This window comes from Crinia signifera, chromosome 6 (genome assembly GCF_055691185.1).
Source record: "Crinia signifera chromosome 6, ASM5569118v1, whole genome shotgun sequence".
In the NCBI taxonomy this organism is placed as follows: Eukaryota; Metazoa; Chordata; class Amphibia; order Anura; family Myobatrachidae; genus Crinia; species Crinia signifera.
The window spans coordinates 195698402-195715852 of NC_139222.1; the positions used below are offsets into that span (position 1 = coordinate 195698402).

Below are 17451 nucleotides of genomic sequence, written 5' to 3' on the forward strand. Positions count from 1 at the left end.
GTAGCTGCAGCTTTTCAAGGGTTAAAATAGAATTTTACAATTACCTATCACCTATTACCTATATTTATCTATAATATGGCAGCCTCCCGCTGACCGGCTAATTTACAATACGGCCAGGTCAGCCATCGATAGAACACGGCCGCGTGTGGAAAATAGAGTTCTATGTGATTGGAAAATTTACCATCATTTGTACTGGTGAATTTTAATACAAATTCACCAGTAAATAAGAATGTCAAGAACATTTTTTTTGCGGCAAGTTTTGCTGACTGATCCAGGCTTCCAAGTGGAGAAAAATAAAAGAGAATCAATAAAAAAACGGCGGGGGATCCCGCCTGGCTATAACCAGCCCCGGGCTCATTGAACCAGTCCTGGGTTTAGAAATTCAGAGGGACCAAAAGTATTTTGACAACCAGCACTGGGCCCAAACAGCCAGCATGCTAATGCCACAGCCGGGGGAAACTTTTTATACAAGTTCTCCCAGCCAGAGCATTAACCTGTGTATGGTTAGTGTGGGAGGATTGCTTGGACTTGTAGTTCCACAGCTTGACCCAATAGTTTTTGAATATTTTTACACAAAAAAATCATCCCGGTGCCAGTGGCGTAACTAAAAAGTTTGTGGCTCTCCCCCCCCCCAGGCTCCTCTCCAGCATGTGACGTGATAACGTCACACGCATAAATGAGAAGCTGAAGCAGGAGAGAGGAAGAGAGACCAGCAGATACTGCTGCTTCCCTTGGCCCCGACGCATGCCAGGCCGTCCTAGCACGCCCATCCTGTACACAGTAGCCAAAAGCCGGCTCTGTGTACAGTCAATTGAATCAGTGGGGGGATTTGTCGTCTCTGTCATGGCCATGTCCGTGCTGTGGCTGACTCGCCTCCGGTGCTCAGCCAATGGGCTGGCGCCCACAAAGACCCCACTGCTGCTTGCTCCCCCAAGCGGCTGCTGGGGCTGCCTTACAGTAGTTACGCCACTGCCCGGTGCCCACCGCCCAGGGCACAAAGGACAGCCCCAGTCTTCAACCCAAGCAGGGGGTAGCCTGGAGTGGAGGGAACCTTTTATTTGGGGGGGGGGGGGTCCTCACTCCCCCAGGAGCCCTGGCCGGGCTGACCAGCCACGGGTTAATGCTGTGGCTGGGGTATTTTGTATAAAAAGTTTCCCCCGGTTGTAGGTATTAGCATCCTGGACTGGCCCATGAGCCTGGTTCTGGTTCTAGGAATATGGGGGGCCCACTTTTCTGTCCCGCTGAATTTCTAAAACCAGGACCAGTTCAATGATCCCGGGGCTGGTTATAGCCAGGCGGGGGTACCCCAAGCTGTTTTTTCCCATTTAAATATTTTTTTATTTATTTTTACACAGGGCAGCATTGCATGGATCTGACTAATCCGTGCGATGCTACCGCTTTGTATCTTTTTGGCAGCCATAAGCACGGCCTCCTAATACGAATGCCCTTCAACCATCTACAAAACCGACAAATACGAATCTGGATAATTTGGCAGCTTTACAAATTTGCAGTATCCTCCATTTGTATTTGCGGGTCGTATATGGCAGATCCTGTTTTTATCTGTTTCTACAGGGATTGGCCGTATACGGCCATTTTTTGTATATTTCCCCCAACATCTCTGTAGATAACCACTTTCATTAACATGCCTATGTCACTCCAATATCATGCCCATACAATGTTACAGCAGTGACCGATTAGTTAACGTCCTGTAACCACCCAAGAACACTGTACACTTTTCTTTTACACTTCTTCGTGTATGCATCCGAATCTGTACTGCGACTTCTTGTGAACAGAATACATTTGTGGTGCAACTTAAACCAGGCAAAAAAACATTAGTAAAAAAATAAAAACAAAATGGCCTCCAAAATAGAAAAAAAAAAAACACACATTGATCCTCACAGGAAAATAAACACACTTTGGCCCTTATTCAGATCTGATCACAGTACAAATTTGGTCTCAAAATGGGCAAAACCATGTGCACTGCAGGTGGGGCAGATGTAACATGTGCAGAGAGAGGGTTACATTTGGGTGGGGTGTGTTGAAACTGAAATCTATATTGCAGTGTAAAAATAATACAGCCAGTATTTATCCTGTACAGAAACAAAATAACTCACCCAAATCTAACTTTCTCTGAGCATATTACATCTGCCCCACCTGCAGTCCACATGGGTTTGCCCATTTTGAGAACAAATTTGTACTGCTATCAGATCTAAATAAGGGCCTTTGTGGGAATTCATTTGTTTTGAGTGTGGCAATAATTAATGGGCGCTCAACAAACAAATTAAATTGATTTGGGCACCCAAAAGCACTGAATTTCTATGGTCCCAATTCAGACCTGATCGCATGGCAGGTTCACAGTCAAAAGATTTTTACACATGGCATCGCAGGAGCTGCTTACCTAGGTACTAACGCAGCGCTGCAATGAAAAAGGCGTATCAAACCAGAAGCTGACGTCATGCACCCTCCCCTAAAATGCTCAGGCATGCCAAACGTATTCCCAGACAGTTCCAGAGTTATTTTTCTGGGATGCCTGCATTTTTCTTAGCACTCCCATCATACGGCCAGTTTCCACCCCCATACTCCTATTCCTGTCAATCACCTTGCGAACAGCATGCAAATACAAACAGTAGCAGGACTTCATTGCAGGATGGCCGTGCGCATGCATGTCATGGCCTATATTCATGCACAGTGTATAGATAACAGGCTGCTGTGCGAATTCCCAGACATCTGATTCGATCCCTATATCAGCAAAACTTGTCTTAAGTGCTTCATAGTGTCGAATCCCAAGCTACAGACTTTTTTTTACTCATTTCTGTTCACCACCTAAAGAGGCTGCTAGAACAAATGATTTACTGCAAATCAGAGCAACAATTGGATTGCTTTGTCAAGTGCCAATTAATTAATGCAAGCCATGAGCCGTAACTAGGGCGGTGCCACAGCACAGAGTGCAGATGCCCTCTGGGAAGAACCACCTGCCACAGTATGTCAAATGCTTGTTGGGATGTATATTACTAATAAAAGAGGTACTATTGTGTGGTGTAATGTGTATAATGGGCTCTGTGTGGCGTAACGTGTATAAGGGTCACTACTGTGAGGTATACTGTTTATACTGGTCACTGCTGTGAGGCATAACATGTATAAGTGGTACTGTTGTGAAAATCAATGTGTAATTGGTGTTCTACTGTTGCATAATGTATATAAGGGATACTACTGAGTGTTGTACTATAAATAATAGACACTACTGTGCAGTATAATGTGAAGTAGTACTGTTCTGTGACCATGCCCCAGCAGTGCATAGCCATGTCTTTAAGTTTGGTGCGCACCATTATTATTTTAATATGAGGGTCCACCAACTATCTTTCTGGCACAGGGCACCAAAATGGCTAGATACTCTGCTCTGCTCCAGTCCTCTGTGTCTCTTAAGTGCCAGCCCCTGCAATGCCATGCGGACATTACCCCCATTTATCCATTGCTATGCTCTCTGCATCTCTCCACATGATACAGTCAGTATCCTAAGGTCAGGATGCTGACACCATCATGCCAACTGCACCGGAACATCAAACCATCAGTATGCCAATGCTTTAATACATGCAGGTCGGTGAGTATTAGGGTCAGGAAAGGGATGGGGGGTTAGGTTTAGACACTAGTGGGCACTAGTAGGCACCTACAAGAGGAGGTTAGGCTCTAGTGGGGAGGGTTAGGGTCAGGCTGCGGGTAGGAGGGTCAAGGTGGAGGATGGTAAGTATACGTACCTGACCCCTGTAAGGATTTAATCCTTTGGATGCCGGTGTCTGCATTCTTACTGCCTGTGACTTCCTGTCATTCCTATGTATTCCATCTTCAGCACTATCCTACCTATATCTCTCCTGCAGCATCCCCCATGTCTCTCTCTCCCTGTCTCATTTCACTTCAATATATTATACATTGAAGTGGAAGGCAATTTTTTGGTATACAAAAAAATTGAGTAGCAATATCTGCCTATTCTATATTGAAGCCACAAAACTGAATGTATAAAATTAATGCTTTTTGATTTAATCTCATCTTGAAAAAGTGTCCTGTTGCTAGGGAGAGGAAAAGCGTTGATGGACCTTACACAGCAGACCACAGCTCTCCTCCCTAGAATGGAAGCAGCTGACGAGGCTGCACTGCATCAGCCCGTTATGCCAGCAGGCCCGTCTGGCACAGTGAAGCCACACAGCCAATAGGATACTGCCACCACTAGCGCTCCGGCCACAGCTTCAAAGAAGGCACCTCCAGACACGCACCCACTGAGTGCTGTGCCACGGAAGGGGATAAACCTTATCACAGGATGGAAGGATGGAATTCCTTACCGCTACTGTCCAGTAAAAATTACTTACCTCATGGGCAATATTAACCACTAGTAAGCCCGCTCAAACAAATGCTTCCAAAGTTAGTAGATGTAGTTTCACTCGCTTCCAACATATGGCAGTGTTTCAGAGCCGCACGGACACTAGACATATGATTACTGTGGAGTTTAACTGCTCTCTGCCTGCTACTAACCAAGGGGTAAATATATGAAGCTTGGAGAAGTATCTAAACCCATAAAGAATATTATGTGCAAGGTGATAATGCACAAGCCAATCCGCTCCAATATATAAATTGACAGGAGCTGATTGGCTGGAGCATTATCACCTTGCACATAATGTTCTTTATGGGGAGAGATACCTCTTCTCCAAGCTTCATTCATTTAGCCCTAACTTACTAACAGCTCATTCACTTATTGCATAAGATCTGCTGTGGAACTTCTCAAAAATGAAATTGTGCTGGGACGCGAGCACATTTTATATACCTTTTTGCATCACTCTGACCCACCATACCATTTTATATATGTATTATATGATTTATTTAGTTTTATCGAATTCATGTAATATGTTCTGTGGCATAGACAGCATCTCCTCACATGAAAGTAATGTGGAGGATCCACACCAGGTTTAGGAAGCAGTAGCAGAATCCCAGGTGTGTAATCAGCAGCACCTGGGATGTCCTGATATAAGGGTTTCCAGGGCAGAGTTACCTTGCTCTTAATGGTGGAAGAGCTGCCCAAGCAATAGGCCTGGGGTGTGTGGGTTATTGTAGGGACCTTTGGAGCCTTTCAAGAGTCTGTTATGCGGCTATTGCCTGTATTTATGATCACATATGGAATTAACCTGGTATGCGGTGACCTGCTGTGAAAATAAATATCAAAGTCTTCATCAGTCCCCGTGTATGTGATCCTTGTCACAATTCCTTTTTATACATTGAGATAAAATCTATAAAGAATGAATTTTATACATTGAGTTTTGTGTCTTCAATATTGAATAGGTGGACATTGATTAATAAATTGTGATATATATTTATTCCAAATTTAATAGCAAAGTGACAAAACGTACTAATTTTTCTTTTCTTTTTTTTTTTATAATAACAAGTCTCACAAACTTGTAGTAAGTTGCAGCTGAGAACTTGACACAATACAATTCAGCCCCGGTAATTAAAGAAGGACTAGTTCAGTGGTAGCCAACCCTAGCTACCAACAGTTCACATTTTCAGGACAACCTAGCTGCTGCACAGCTGCACTCATTAATCACTGATTTTGTGACTTCCAGTGTACTACTATGTGTGGAGACCCCTGGAGAGAATCTTTGAGTTGGATACTGTGGGTATGAATTTTGTTTTACCGTGCTAAACCTTGCTCTCCCCTATGTCATTTCCCCCGTGTCAGTGGTTCTCAAACTTTTTTGAATCAAGCCAACCCATAGTACCATAATTTTAGGCTATTGAGGCAGAGGTGGAACTACCATTGGTGCAGCAGGTGCATTGCACTGGGGCCCCTGAGGATTAAGGGGCCCACTGCTGCCACCCACTGGTGTGCGGCATATTGTAAACTAGGGTTGGAATGGAGGAGGGGGCCCAAATTGAATTTTGACCCTGGGCCAACCACTCACAAGTTCCGCCTCTGTATTGAGGGACAATATCTTATGATCTTGCTTGCAGCCACAATCACCATAACTAATTTACATTGGTCCTGGACTACCAACCTGAGGCACCCGTGCAAGGGTCCCAAGGCCCTCCAGGGTGCCATGGCACACAGTTTGGGGACCACTCCTGCCACCAAATACGTAAAGCCTAAAATGTTTGATATTTTAATATTGTTTTACTGGTTTTTATTTTTAAATAATGGTTCTTAAATCAAGAGCTGTAGGAGAGTGATTCAAGTCATACCAAAGGAGGAGTTTTCATTCTCTTTGCAGGGATGTAATGTAGCTTCAGGACGAATTGTCCAGTACTATTCAATTCCTTACACCACTGGTTCCCAAACTGTGCGCCTAGGCTCTCTGGGGTGCCTTGGAGCACTTGCAGGGGTGCCTCAGGTTGGTGGACCAGAATCAATTCAAGTTATTTATGGCCAATGAAATAGGCAAAATCAGTGCTTGTGGCTTCCAATTAAGAATATGTGGGTAAACAGAAGTGAATCATGTTTCTCACCACATAAGTAGACCTAAGGAAAACATTTAAATCACAACTTTTTAAATATTTTTCCGGAAATTAGTAACCAACTTTTGGTCTAGGGGTGCCGTGAAAAATATTCTGATACTTTAGGGTGCCGTGATTCATAAAGTTTGGGAACCCCTGCCTTACACTGTAAACCCACAACTAGCGATTTCTGCTCGTACCTTCCTAACTTCCACCACTTCTCTAGAACCATTTTAAGCCCTGCTCTTCTGGGCATGCTTCGCAGATTACAGACTGTCAGCAACTCCAGAGGGGCCGGGCTGCTGCATGAGTGCCTCTCCCCCATCACCTTCTACCCCTCCTGATCATCTACTTCCAGCAGCCTTATCTGTGAAACCTCTGAGCAGCATTGCAGACATCAGACACTGGCGAGTATAAAAGGGGCACATATAATTTAATGAACACTGGCAAAGATTTTTAAACACTGGGATAATATATTTTAATGGCTGGTGGACACGTCACCCTCCTGTGGGGTCTAGAATAGAATCATAGAATATTTTAGCACATGGACCCAAAACAGCTGGAGCAAATAAGTTTTTTTTTTTTTTGCACAGTAATACCAATAGAAATCAGATAGAACAAAGGTAATATATGTGCATTTGCTGGCATTGAAAAATACAACGTCACCAGGGCAGCTTGACCTGCTCCATGTCAGGAAGGCATATTATTTCTATCACACTGTAAATGCTGCCAAGTTAGGTATTTTCTGTTGTTACTTGGTAATCCCACTAGATTGGAGGACAAAGGTGAAGAATCTCACAGTATTCTGTAACAGCCTCTATAGATATACCTCATACACATAGATGCACAGTGCTATATCTCTGTACAGTACTATGGACTTTTATTAGGTGCTCAAGGGGGAAATAGGACCAACTGCACAGAAGCTTGAAGAAAACACATGGATGTTTTGCTAAAAATAAGGCGCATACGTTAAAGAGTTTGTAATTTCCCATTGCCGATGTGTGTGAAGCTTTAATGTCAGTAAAAACAGTGGCAATACGTGAAAGGATGCACAAGGTCATACCCGCGTGGCCACGGCTCCGGTGTATGATATCTGAATGCGTCATGCCCGTTTCACTTAACACTGGGGACAAACCAAACACCCAGGCAACAGCTGAGTTTCCCCCAGCCTCTCCCAATACTATATGGTCACAGAGACGGCATCCATTCAGAGCAGCTATGACAGAGACATGTGTGTCCCATGGGATACTGCGGACTGCAGGTGGGAACGTGCACAAAAGAGCGGACTGTTGCCCTGGAAAGGGACTGTTAAGCATATGGAGGGACAGCAGATTTCCCGCCACACTTCTTTTACATGAGAGCTATATTTGTGATGTCATGTACCCACATTTTTTATTTGTTTTCCTAATTCAGTTTGGGCCTCTATGATTTCAGAATTGAGGCATGATACAGTTGTCTAATTGGCTGTAATGTAATAAAGAATAATAGCCCTGAGTCTCCATTATGGGCCTTATTCTAGTTCACTCTTTCTGACAAAATCCTTCTTAGATGGACAAAACCATGTGCACTGCAGGGGGGCAGATGTAAAATGTGCAGAGAGAATTGGGCGAGTTATTTTTTTTCTGGGCAGGGTAAATACTGGCTGCTTTATTTTTACACTGCAATATAGATCTCGCTTTGAAGTAAAACCCCACCCAAATCTAATTCTCTCGGCACAAGTATCATCTGCCCCACCTGCAGTGCACATGGATTTGTCCATCTAAGAAGAATTTTGTCAGAAAGAGTGAACTAGAATAAGGCCCTATGTGCATCGGTATCTTTTCAATGAGAACAAGGCCTTGATGAAATTGAGAAATAGGCACCAAGCTTGTTCTTAAGGGATAAATACATTGCAAATCAGACAATTAAAGTACATAATAGTTGAAATATTTATCAGACCTCAAGTGATTTCAGTAACATATTAGCATCTAAAATAAAGTATCTATTTTACTGAACCCGAGACTTGATGAATTTATGATTGACAAAAAGGTTTATAAAAATAGAAAATTAGAGACAAACAACTGTCTATATTGGTTTACCAGTGTTTTGCCCAAATGTCTCTAAAACCCCTTACACTCCAATAGCCGACAGGCATGGATCATTTTGAAGAAATTCCACCACTTGGAATGGTCATTAATCACATCAACCAACATCCAAATTAATGAAGGCAGGATACTGCAGGCTTACTAAGGATATCGCCACTTTCATTTGATATTCTAATAAAAGGAGTCCAAATGTGCAGTCACAGCGCTCTCTGCTGGGCAGATTAGGTTACAGATACAGAGCACATGGATAAGGCAAGTAAACATATTTGTACACATTTCAGTGTGTTGAAGCTGGCAAATAAGGTTGCCTTGACATAGTGAGATAAAACACACACACAATTCGGTACAAAATCTCATGTTTGATTGACTCCAAAGTATGATGTATAAAAAACAGACACATCATTTCAAAGGTTATGGGCCCCATACATCAGCAATTAATTGTGACAATCCGGAGATCTGGAGATGATTGCCACAATTAAATTTAGATGTGTGGGCTCCCCCTTTTGGCAATCCCAATAAAAAAATTAATAAGGATCGCCAATCGATTGCTTAATCAGATTTTTGAACATGCTTAATAATCTGGTATTATCTGCGGATCTTTTTTTATATGTGTGGGCATTCCCAATTCGTCTTCTTCATCTATTTACATTATGAACAGCTGAAATGACAATCGATTGGGCAATTTCCAGATATGAAGATGCAATCTTTAGATGGAAAAATCTGCCGATCACGGAAATAAATCTGTAATTTGTGGGCAAGTCAAATAGATTGTAGAATCCATTTATCTGGCCAAAAAATCCCTGGATCTGGAAATCCATTAATTGTGATTGCTGATGTATGGGGCCCATAATAACCGATAATATTTTTGCTTTTGTTTTACAATGGCTTTTAATTAGCCTTTTCTATGTCTATAAGGCAGTTCTCATTGAGTTTTAAGCACTGGCTGGTGAATACCCCCTTACATATGCAAAGTTCATTAATGTGGTATTTTATAGACAGGATCACGTTCAACTGCTTTATTAACATGACATTATATTGCATTCCAAAGACTATTGGTATAGGCCAGTGATGGCTAACCTTGACACTCCAGCTGTTGTTAAACTACAAATCCAAGCATGCCCTACATCATTTTTAGCATGGCCAAATAGCAAAACTGTAGCAGAGCATGCTGGGATGTGTAGTTCAAAAGCTGGAGTGTCAAGGATAGCCATCACTGGTATAATCTATACAGTGTATAATCTTATATTTGAACCATCAGGGTTTACTATATACGGTATATTTTTTCAAGGGGCTCAGCACATGCACTGTAGCATCCAGCTTGTCTGCAGGCTGTTCTCTCTAATGATTGGCCAGGCCTATGTTATGGCTGGCCACACCCCTTCCAATGCACTTCCCTTGTGGTCCCTTGCAATAGTGTCTGTGTTGCTACCACTGCAACAGTCATTGCAATGCCACGTAGCCATTAAAAGGTAATCATTGGATGATTTAGACATCGATTATTAGTGTACATACTGTGCATATTGGCACTCCTTCCTAGTATGCATAGTAGAAAGAAGAATGTCATGGTGGCAATGAACAATCTTGGCTTTGAACAGAATAATGCATTTTCACTGAATCTGGAACATCGATGGTTATGGTCTCTGAAAGCCATCCATAATATATATATCGTGCTTCCTCAAAACAATGTACTTCAATGCAAATCCTCCAGCATCAGATTTGATGGGCCAAATGGTTCTGATCTGCTGTTACATTCTAGTTTTCTACCTGCCCACTTGGTTGTGTTCTCCAGTACTGTACTCAGCTTTTTACTGACAAAATACAATGGTCATACGAGTGATAAAGTGGAAAGAGAAAGTACCAGCTATTCAGATCCCAAATGCCATGTTACAGGCTGTATTTGAAAATGAGTTAGGATCTGATTGGCTGATACTTTACCTCCATCCAATTAACTCTCTCCAAGGCAGTGGCTTATCTATAATGGGTGAAATGTGCCCTCTAGTGCTCAGACTCTACTGCTTTGCGCAGTAGAGTGGCACCGGCCAAAAAAGAGGAGGGGGCCCAAACGGATGAGGCTGCACATGGGCCTCCTCCGCTCTTAAAGCGCCTCTTCTCCAAGGCTTAGTAAATAGACCCACAAGTACCAACCAATCAGCTCTTAACTGCCATGTTGCAGGGTATGCTTGAAAAGTGACAGACAGGCACTGTCTAGTTGGTAGTTTATCTATCTCCAAGGCTAGCACATCTGCCCTTGTGTGTTTGCCAGTGATAGAACTATGATATTGCAAACTCTTAAGAGGAAGAGACTAATAGAGAATAGTAATTATGACCCTATGACTAAAAGTTCCCAGCCCAGAGCAAATGTGAACTTAATCAGACTCCATAAAACCTGTATCAGTGTGTATGTGTTATGCTCTCATCAGGATTTCAATAGTTTATATTTATACAAGTTTTATTGTGTTTTGTTGACAAACTTTTGATGTATTTTGAGTATATAATGTAACATTGAGCATTTGAAACGCAAAAAAAACTAGTCTTCACAGAACAGATGAACATAACATTAAACATACAGTGACTTTATTAAATGATAAAAACTTTGCATCTTGTATCTGTTATATACATTATCTCTGAATTTGTATTTTCTAAAATGACATTTCTTCTCTGCTTTGGACTTCAGTATGAGCAGCCATAAAATAAAAGCACAGGAGAGAGACAATTAAACACAACGCGCGGTTTTCTTAATGCTAAACCTAACATAAGAAATGATGGGAAAATAAAACAAGGGAAGAAAAAGGTTTTAAGAGGAATGGTGATGTGTCCTCTAAGACTCCAGCTACAATCCATAACAAACAGAACTGTATGCCCAAACGCAAAAGAAAGTTATAATCTTACATTGACACAAGACTAAAACATAATAGGGACAGATGTAAACTTTTCTAGATTTTCTCAACTGCAATGCTTTGCAATGGATCACATAGGACCACTTAGTATTAGAGTGGGTTAAACATCAACATTTAACACCCCCCCCCCCACCCCCCTCCAAAAAAAAAAAAAACCCACCCCCACAATTTGGGTAACAACTCCCCCCCCCCCCCACCCCAAGATTAAAATAAAAGTGACATTTAAAATACATTGCGTTTAAATGTCAGTCTGTGCAAACATTATACAATTTAGCAGTTTAGTCAAGATCCTATATTTAAATTAAATTATCCTGCCAAATATATGTCCAATGTTTACTATGCTTTAGCCAATGTATTTCATCGGTCGCACACGTCACCTACCAGTAATTATAACCAAACAAACAGGTGACCCGTAGTTAAACTACAACTCCCAGCAAGCCCTACTTTGATAAACCTTCAAATACGATGTGATAAACACAGTAGGTGAAAAAGGTTGTCTACACAGTGGCAATAGCAATGCTACAGGGCTAATTAAAAAAGAAAACCAAAACAAATCAACATAAAATGTTGTTAAAACTACATTGGCCCATATGATAGCATTGTTATTAAATAGTACTAGACTAGTATGTCTTGTAGCGAAAGGAACTTGGTTCAATTGCAGTACAGCATCTGTGCTTCCCTCTGGTGGTAAAGGCAAATATTTCAGGTAAAAGCAAAATGCTAATAACACAGTCTAACCAATAGGGGAGGCAAAACATTTCCAATAAGGTGCAAGTCGCTGAACAACACGAATACACAAATATACGTTCATGAGAAATAGTCAACACATTTCATATAGGGAATGTTCTGAACACGACCAATGGCTCTCACATTGATCTACAATAAAGTAGGGGCTACTGAATATCCCTACAATGTAACATCAGATTACTTTTTAGATCAACCCATCGGATATTCTAATTTTTCTTTCTATTATAAAATGTCTTTACAGTGTACAGAGTTTATTACAATTGCTCGATTGTTGGACTGATGATCAACATGGTTAGTCAGTTTGTCAGGATAAAATGAGAAGATTGCTTATTCCAGAAACCAGCCACTGTCATTGTGTTTCATTGGTTTAGAACTTCTAGAAGAATTATGTTCTTTAAATAAAAAATGGCAGCTGATTTCCATGCCAGCACCACTACAAGTTCACAAGTAAATCAGGCATTGTTCATAACAGTGGGATCAATTGACCTCCGAGATGGACGATGTTTCAGCGGGCCGAGGAGTGGACAAGAGTGGAACAGGGGAGGAAGCCTCTATTAAAGCAGGGTTGAGGATGATTGGCAGCGACATTGGTGGAACGCCAACTTGTAAAGGGGACGTCAGGGTATGCAGGATGAGAGGAGACTGTGTTATAGGAGGTGGCATCTCTGTGACTGGACTTATCCTAATTGGAGTACAGGAAGGATTGGAGCCATGTACTGGGTTTGTAGGGTCTGGATCTGTGTGACAAATGAAAAGGAACAATTGTTGCCAATATATTACTATGACTGTATAATAGGTAAATATAAATGTTGATCTGTATAGGCTGTATGCTTATTTATGTACTTATACATAAAAATGTTTTTTAAAAAATAATTTAGTTCTGATTATATACCAATTTACACACAATTTACAGATGTGTCAGACACAGCTCATTTGTGTGCTTCAGGAGACTGTATTAACAATATTAATGATTTATCTTTAATACCTCAGAGCTCCAGAATGAACAATATAGTGAATACACACAGAACAATTTGATATATAATAAAGATAAAGCTATATCATTTGCTTAACCAGTGACCGTCTTGTTTTATCGTACTGGTTTGTATGCACTCGATGATATGCACCTAGTCATAAACAACATCGGCAAATTTGACTGCATGTACACATGACACATTACCAACTAGTAGTACACGCTCAGAACTGGTCATTTGAATGGCGACCATTCATCCTTACCACACAGTCCTTGCTCAGTTGGTCTCTCAGGGTGCGCTGGATGTGGCACTGGCCTGGAGTCTGTGGCAGCAGAAACCAGAGTGGGCGCTGCTAGCGTCTTTTGAGGATGGGGTTCAGTTGCAGCTACATGTGGCGGATCTGAAACAACACCTCTATTATAATGTATGTCACATAGTAAAATGTAATAATATCAGATGTATCTATTAGGAGGTAGCTGGATTACAACATTACCTAGCCAAAACATGGCCATTACACACTTGCTGCCAAGTGCACCCTTCTAATCACTATTCCCTGAAATCATTTACAGTATAAGCATATTGCTATACCATCCCTTGCAGTATTATGGCAATGTGACACAATGGTAGCTGTATACTAGTAAGTAGCATATACCCTGTATTACGGTCTGCTTGAAAAGCTCCTCTCTTAGCCGAGGCAGGAAGCAGTCTATCCTCTCCCATGTGATCTCCCACAGATCTGAGTATCCCGTCCGTGAGTCTGCGCTGTGAAATATCCCAGCAGTGTCCATTACTAGCAGCATGTTTTTCAAGGATTCAGGTATTGCTTCCATCTGAAGTGGGAAAGTTTGAAAAGTTCACGGAAAACAAAATGCAAAGTCAGTCCTCACAGAACAGGTGAAGAAGCAAACAAAAAATATGTTCATGGAGGAATCATTTATTTTTTTACAAATATAAACTTTGTGATTAGTGCAAGGTTTGCGTGATAACAAAAACAATGAAGAGAAAAACGAATTGGCTACTAACACCCCTTTCAGATACGAGACACGGGAATTTGCTAAGTTTAGAAAACTGGCAAATGCCGGGGTCTGAGCCTAACCCTGGTAGAGAGCAGGGTCAGGAACCCTGGACTTTGTTCCGGGTAGTATGCTCTAACACTAATCTAATTCCACGATTTCTGCCCATATACATGCAATGACTGGGAATGGCTGCAAGTGTTACCGGGGTATTATATGGTCAGGTACAAACTCCAGAAAGGAACATAGACACTCACAGACTCCCCCAAATACAGAAGCATTGTGCTGCTGCCCATATACATATGGTTGGGATGGCTGAATTCTTGCCTACTGGTGCAAAGGCAGCAAAGAGTCTAATTACATAATGCCAGGACTACAGAAAAATCTATCCTGCAACGCTTATTCTCCTTCCTGAATATAGTCAGGTATGTGTGCTAGCATTGCTCTATATACTTGCCAACCATCATAGACTTTGGTCCTTATTCAGGTCCGGCGACGGGCTGCGTCCATGGGAACACCCAGTGTTTCATGGGCGTTCCCATGAAAATGCTGGGCTTTCCCATGGTAATTTGGCAAGGATGCGGGTGTAGGGCAGCTTCCTGTACAGGGAGCCCGCAGATCTAAGACACTAGAGCAGTGATTTAAAACCTTTTTACCTTGCGGCACACTAAATAGGACTTTAAAATTGCCAAGGCACACCCTAAGATCCCCACAGGGCAAAACACATTGGCCACCACAGTAAAAAAACAAACCTATCGGCCCCCACATTAAAAACAATCACACTGATCCCCATAGGTAACAAAAATAAAAAAACATTGGCCCTTTACATGAAAAGAAGAGATCAGTAAATAACATTTGAACTGGTGGTGGCTGTAAATGGGTTTGGGCATCTCTAGATCTGGGGGCACACTTGAGAACAGCTCAAGACACACTAGTGTGCCACGGCACACTGGTTGAAAAACACTGCACTAGAGTGTGTCAAATTTGCGTGCGCCGTAGAAATCATTCGAAGGTCTGCTAAAATATCCATTCGCATGCGTGTAGGGGAAATCTGTGTGCAAGAGGGGGGCGTGCTCGTGCGGGCGGCGTTTAATCCACATGCTCTAAGCCGCAAATTTTGCAGCTTCGCATGTGAACATGAATAACCTGCTTTATTCGATAATCACTCTGGACACAGCTTAATTTCTTTGTGGTTTGGTTATTGCTGCATTACTGAAATCTTTTTTGTGCCTGTAAAGCTCTTTGAGTCTTATGAGCGAGAGAGCGCTATGTAAATAACAATTATTATAATAGCAAGATGTAGGCAGGGGATATGCCATGTTTCTCTGCATACACATCAGCTACATAATGGCCCTATTCCTAGTGCTGCATGCAGGAGTGTTACTCCTTATTTTGGTGTAATAAATTAATGTTTTGTGTGTGGGAATATCCATTTCTATATATCTATAAATTCAGACATCTATATATCCATATCTATCCATACACACAAACACACAGAATTTAACCTGGGAAAGTCGTACCACCTTTAGTTCTGTTATATTGTAAAATGACTACCAAGTCCGGAGTTGTGCAAAATGACATCAGAAAAGTTAATTTGCTGTTTTATATTATACGGAAGATGACACAAAGGCTTAAAACTTGTGCAGCACACTCAGATTCTATCACTATTACATAGAGATGTGTAGTCATATTTTAATGCCGTCGTGCCAAAACAGCCCTTTTTGGCATGCCGAGTCCTGTGAGACTAAGACCAGCCATCTTTTGTGTGAAAATGCCTCTTAGCCATAACGGGATGCAGCTCAGACACACGAAGAGACTGAGCTGATTAATTTGATGTGACACTTGTATATCTGTGTGCGACTAGGTCTGTGTAGGAAGTGCTACAATGCAGTGTGTATTTCCTTGCAATGTTGCATTTAGCTTCATAGACTCTGTTGCGCACAGATATCAGCACAGTCTTCTATAGTGTGAAGTATTCGCATGCATTGCAAATAAGCCATTTTTGGCACACACAAAAATAAAAATAAATAAAGATACTTAACGCAGGCGGAAAACACAGGACCTGACTACTCAATTTATGCAGGCATTTCTAGCTGTGCGGCGTATTGAGGACACATCTGAACATATATGATATGAGGACACAACTGAACATACAATAAAAATGAGTAAATTCAATAGAAGAAACATGTACATTGAACATACCAGTAAGTCACTCGAGCCGGCGTGCATATACTTGTCCATAAACTCCAGTATGGTCAGCCATAGGGCAGCGAATGTGCTAAGAGACAGCAGAGGAGACAAATGCTGCAGGAAGACCTAGAGAGAAAGAGACCGATACTGATCACCAAGGAGAAGAAACACGACCATAAGGGTACAAGAAAAGTTATGCTTGATCCTCGTCTATAAAACTACACAGACCTCTGCAGGCAGAAACGTTGGATAGGTGTGCGGATATATAGCGCACATTGGACAGAAGAGCAATTACCCAGCATTACTCTAAGGGGGTTATTCTGGTTGATTTACAAGGCTGCGAATTTGCAGCCTTGCAAGTCCACCAAACCCCAACTTGCAAATGGTGGCACACCAGCCCACCATCCGCAGAGCGCGTACGTTTGCACGGCATGCGAATGGATGTTTTACAAAAACATCCATTCACATGTCAGCGGGAACCTCCTACATCTTTCAATGGTCGCCGACCATCGAAAGATGTGGAAGGTGCACACATATGTAAGGTTGCTCTGAGCAACCTTACATATGCGTGCACCTTCAGGAGGAAGTGAGCGGGCAGCCCCCCAAATGTCCGTCACGGCCGCATAAGCATGGGAACGCCCAGCGTTCTCATGGGAACGCCCATGAAACGCTGGGCGTTCCCATATGCTAACAGGCCACCCCCTGCCGCAAGGTTGGCGAACATTCTGTTCGCCGTGGCCGCACGCACCAAGTGCATGCACAGAAATTCGTAAAGCACAAACATCGGACACATGCGAACGCATGCGGCCGTAGGAACAGGCCAAAATAAGGTCCTAAATACCTACCAAGGGATAACTGCGGAATGGAGAGTTTAATTGTTAGTATGGCTACCTCACAGCACTGAGGTCGTTGGTTTTGATTCCCGCCATGGCCCTAACATTGTGGAGTTTGTATATTCTCTCCATACTTGTGTGGGTTTCCTCCAGGTATTCCGGTTTCCTCCCACAATCCCCCAAAATACTGGTGAGTTACATGGGCAAAATAAGTGTTTGTGTACATGGGTAGAGAAGGTGAGGCA

General features: G+C 42.2%; 1 protein-coding gene across 5 annotated transcripts in view; it reads right to left on the minus strand.

Annotated features, from left to right (window-relative positions):
- Positions 1-11645: 11645 nt before the first annotated feature.
- The window catches only part of GBF1 (golgi brefeldin A resistant guanine nucleotide exchange factor 1), a 184168-nt gene continuing 178362 nt past the window's right edge, over positions 11646-17451 (minus strand). For all 5 annotated transcript variants that reach the window (XM_083148526.1, XM_083148530.1, XM_083148527.1 and 2 more), the window contains exons 37-40: positions 16386-16499; positions 13823-14000; positions 13433-13570; positions 11646-12936 (exon numbers count right to left, since the gene is read on the minus strand). In XM_083148526.1, the coding sequence (XP_083004652.1) occupies positions 12677-12936; positions 13433-13570; positions 13823-14000; positions 16386-16499 (690 nt within the window). In that variant the 3' untranslated portion in view covers positions 11646-12676. The remainder of the gene's footprint in view (positions 12937-13432; positions 13571-13822; positions 14001-16385; positions 16500-17451) is intronic.